Below are 2,514 nucleotides of genomic sequence, written 5' to 3'. Positions count from 1 at the left end.
AAATTATATATACATATATATTTATAATATACATAAAGACAACTTAACGAATGTCGCGTACTTCCAAGATCGGTAAAAATGTAAAATACTGGGCGACTCTCGGTCTTATAATTTTAAGTATATATATATAGTGGATAACCAATCAATGTTAATATTCGTGTGTCCAGTAATATGAAAATTTATACTCGAGAAGCGAAATTGTGGTGCCGATAGAATAAGAGCGCTGTACATTGAATGAGCATTTACATCCTTGTCATATATAAATACGATGCATTAGTGCGATATTTTGTCTGATAAGAACAATTTTAGAAATCAAGAAACAAGCGTCAGTTCGGCATCCGCTATTTTCAAATTACAATAATTTTGCTGTAGGATTTGAAATGGCGTTTGCATTGAATCACGCAAGGTGCATATTGAAGATGTTATATACTTGGAATAAAATATCCTCATCAAAACTAAGCAGAATTGAAAGTAGAACTTAAAGAAACAGAAAAGTATGGTAAATAATTTTCGAAATATCATTCTTTAAAATTCTGTTTCATATATTTTAAAATATGCAGAATATATTCTGTAAAAGATTTAGCAGAAAAAATATTGAAAAATTCTAGGTATATTTGTCTTCAAAATGTTAAATTAAAATTTCCTCTGCTCTATATATATATTTTGCAAATGTAAAATAATTATATATATATATACATGTTAAGAATGCGATAATACAATAATTATATAAAAATGAGTTTTTCTAATAAAATAACGGGGTATTTCCGTAAATTTATATTTGTGTAACAAAACTTAATTTCTTATATCTCTTTATACATCGTACTGTCATTAATGTTTAAAAAATGTCCATTTTATTTTGTACTATGCTTTTTCAATCCTTGTTGAACTTTCCTTTTTATTTCAGCAATGTCTATATCAGTCTTTCTAGTTTCACTTTCAACAGATTTTTCTTCAGGTGGTACAAATGCTTGTGCTCTACGCTCCTGCCTCTTCTTAATTGCCTCTTCGTGTTTCGCTTCCAGTTCCTTCTTTCTCTTCGCCCTCTTCTGTTCCTCCTGTAAGAAGTATTCACCAGATGCCATTGCCTTATCAATTTTGCTTTCTTGTTGAGGCGGTGGGAATGGAGTGTACGGTTTCTTCTCCCTCTTCTTCTTTGGTTCTTTGCGCTTACTTATATTCTTGCTGGTATACTTGGGAAGATATCGTTCCCAATTCTCATTCTTTAATTTTGGATTTTTAGACAGTTCTCGTTTAAGCATCAATGTCTTGAGGCTATAAACTGGATGAACGTTCTTCATAGTATCTTGTACTATTTTTCTCACTTGTTGTACACCTTTATAAGGTCCCAGTGCTGAAACAGTTTGGCCCTGAACCACGACGTAACAATTAGTTAGCAGCTCAATGGATTTCAAATTACATCCATTTGGTCCAATAAGCCTTTGTCTCCTCTTGACAAACTTCTCCTTGTTTCTGACAAAGGAGGATATCTTTATGATATCTGCGGTGATGTCATCCTGGAGAGCTTTAGCAGCCTGCTCAAAGGGAACTGAACGAGCCATAAGCTTGATCACGTCACGTGCTTTGATGATGATGTACGGATCCCAAGTCTTCCTTGTAGTCTTAACTGTCATGCTTCCTTCAATGAGATCCAGCTCAGCCTTGATGTGGTGCTCGTCTAACACTTTTTGAATCAGGGGCCAATGTTCCTTCAAATATTGCTCCCGGTATTTTGGAAACATCGTCGCAAATGAACTCTCCACGAGAAGACGATGTGGATTATCCTTTTCTTTAAATTCTGGTATTTTCAACGACCACGCATTGTCGATCGGTCCGGTTTTTTCCGATTTCTTCGAGCTACTCATTCTCGTGCGATTCAGAGAATGATAGCGAATCCAATCACTAATGTAAATGCGTTAAATTTTTTTTTTTAAGTATTTTGCGAATAAAGGGAATCAATATACTTTCAACCTTTCCTTTTAAGGATTTTTTCTTGATTCCTTGGATGGATTTCGATGTTTAAAGGATTCACAGTTGTCACAGAACCATGTGTAACCTTTTAGGTTATGTGTAGCACTCGCGTCGATTTTCTGAGTTTTCTGAAATTTGAGAGCAATCGACCAGTGACGTCAAAACAGTGTTGCCAGGTGCTTTCGTCGATTTTCCCCTAAAACAACCTCGGAATCTCCCTAAATCTCCCTAAGTGAGCTCCAAAAAAACCCTAAATTCCTCCCTAAAATTGTCAAATATATTCAAAATAAAATAACAATGGACCTTTTACAATAAGCCGTAAGTCAGAACGTCAGAAATCTCAAGGCCATGGCACATAAAAAAACTTAAGGCGTAAAGGCCATTCCACACAACTTGCATAGTCGCATAAACATGTGCATAAAGAAAATCATCCAATCATAGTTTACGTTTGTCTTTATGACAGAAATGTGATTGGATAATTTTCTTTATGCATATGGTTATGCGGCTCTGCAAGTTTGTGTAGAATGGCCCTAAGACTTAAGCAGT

At 34.8% G+C, this 2,514-nt stretch overlaps 1 protein-coding gene across 1 annotated transcript; it reads right to left on the bottom strand.

Moving 5' to 3' along the window:
- Nucleotides 1–829: 829 nt before the first annotated feature.
- Nucleotides 830–1,993, bottom strand: dbe (KRR1 small subunit processome component homolog dbe). The gene is made up of 2 exons (XM_018505853.1): nucleotides 1,962–1,993; nucleotides 830–1,899 (listed from the first exon to the last, which is right to left on the bottom strand). Exon 2 carries the CDS (start codon nucleotides 1,860–1,862, stop codon nucleotides 852–854), a length of 1,011 nt encoding a protein of 336 aa, XP_018361355.1. The 5' UTR covers nucleotides 1,863–1,899; nucleotides 1,962–1,993; the 3' UTR covers nucleotides 830–851.
- Nucleotides 1,994–2,514: the final 521 nt, after the last annotated feature.

This window comes from Trachymyrmex cornetzi, unplaced genomic scaffold (genome assembly GCF_001594075.2).
Source record: "Trachymyrmex cornetzi isolate Tcor2-1 unplaced genomic scaffold, Tcor1.1 scaffold217, whole genome shotgun sequence".
Classification (NCBI taxonomy): Eukaryota; Metazoa; Arthropoda; class Insecta; order Hymenoptera; family Formicidae; genus Trachymyrmex; species Trachymyrmex cornetzi.
The sequence above is the reverse complement of the archived record's forward strand: the minus strand, read 5'-3'. Positions and strand labels throughout refer to the sequence as shown.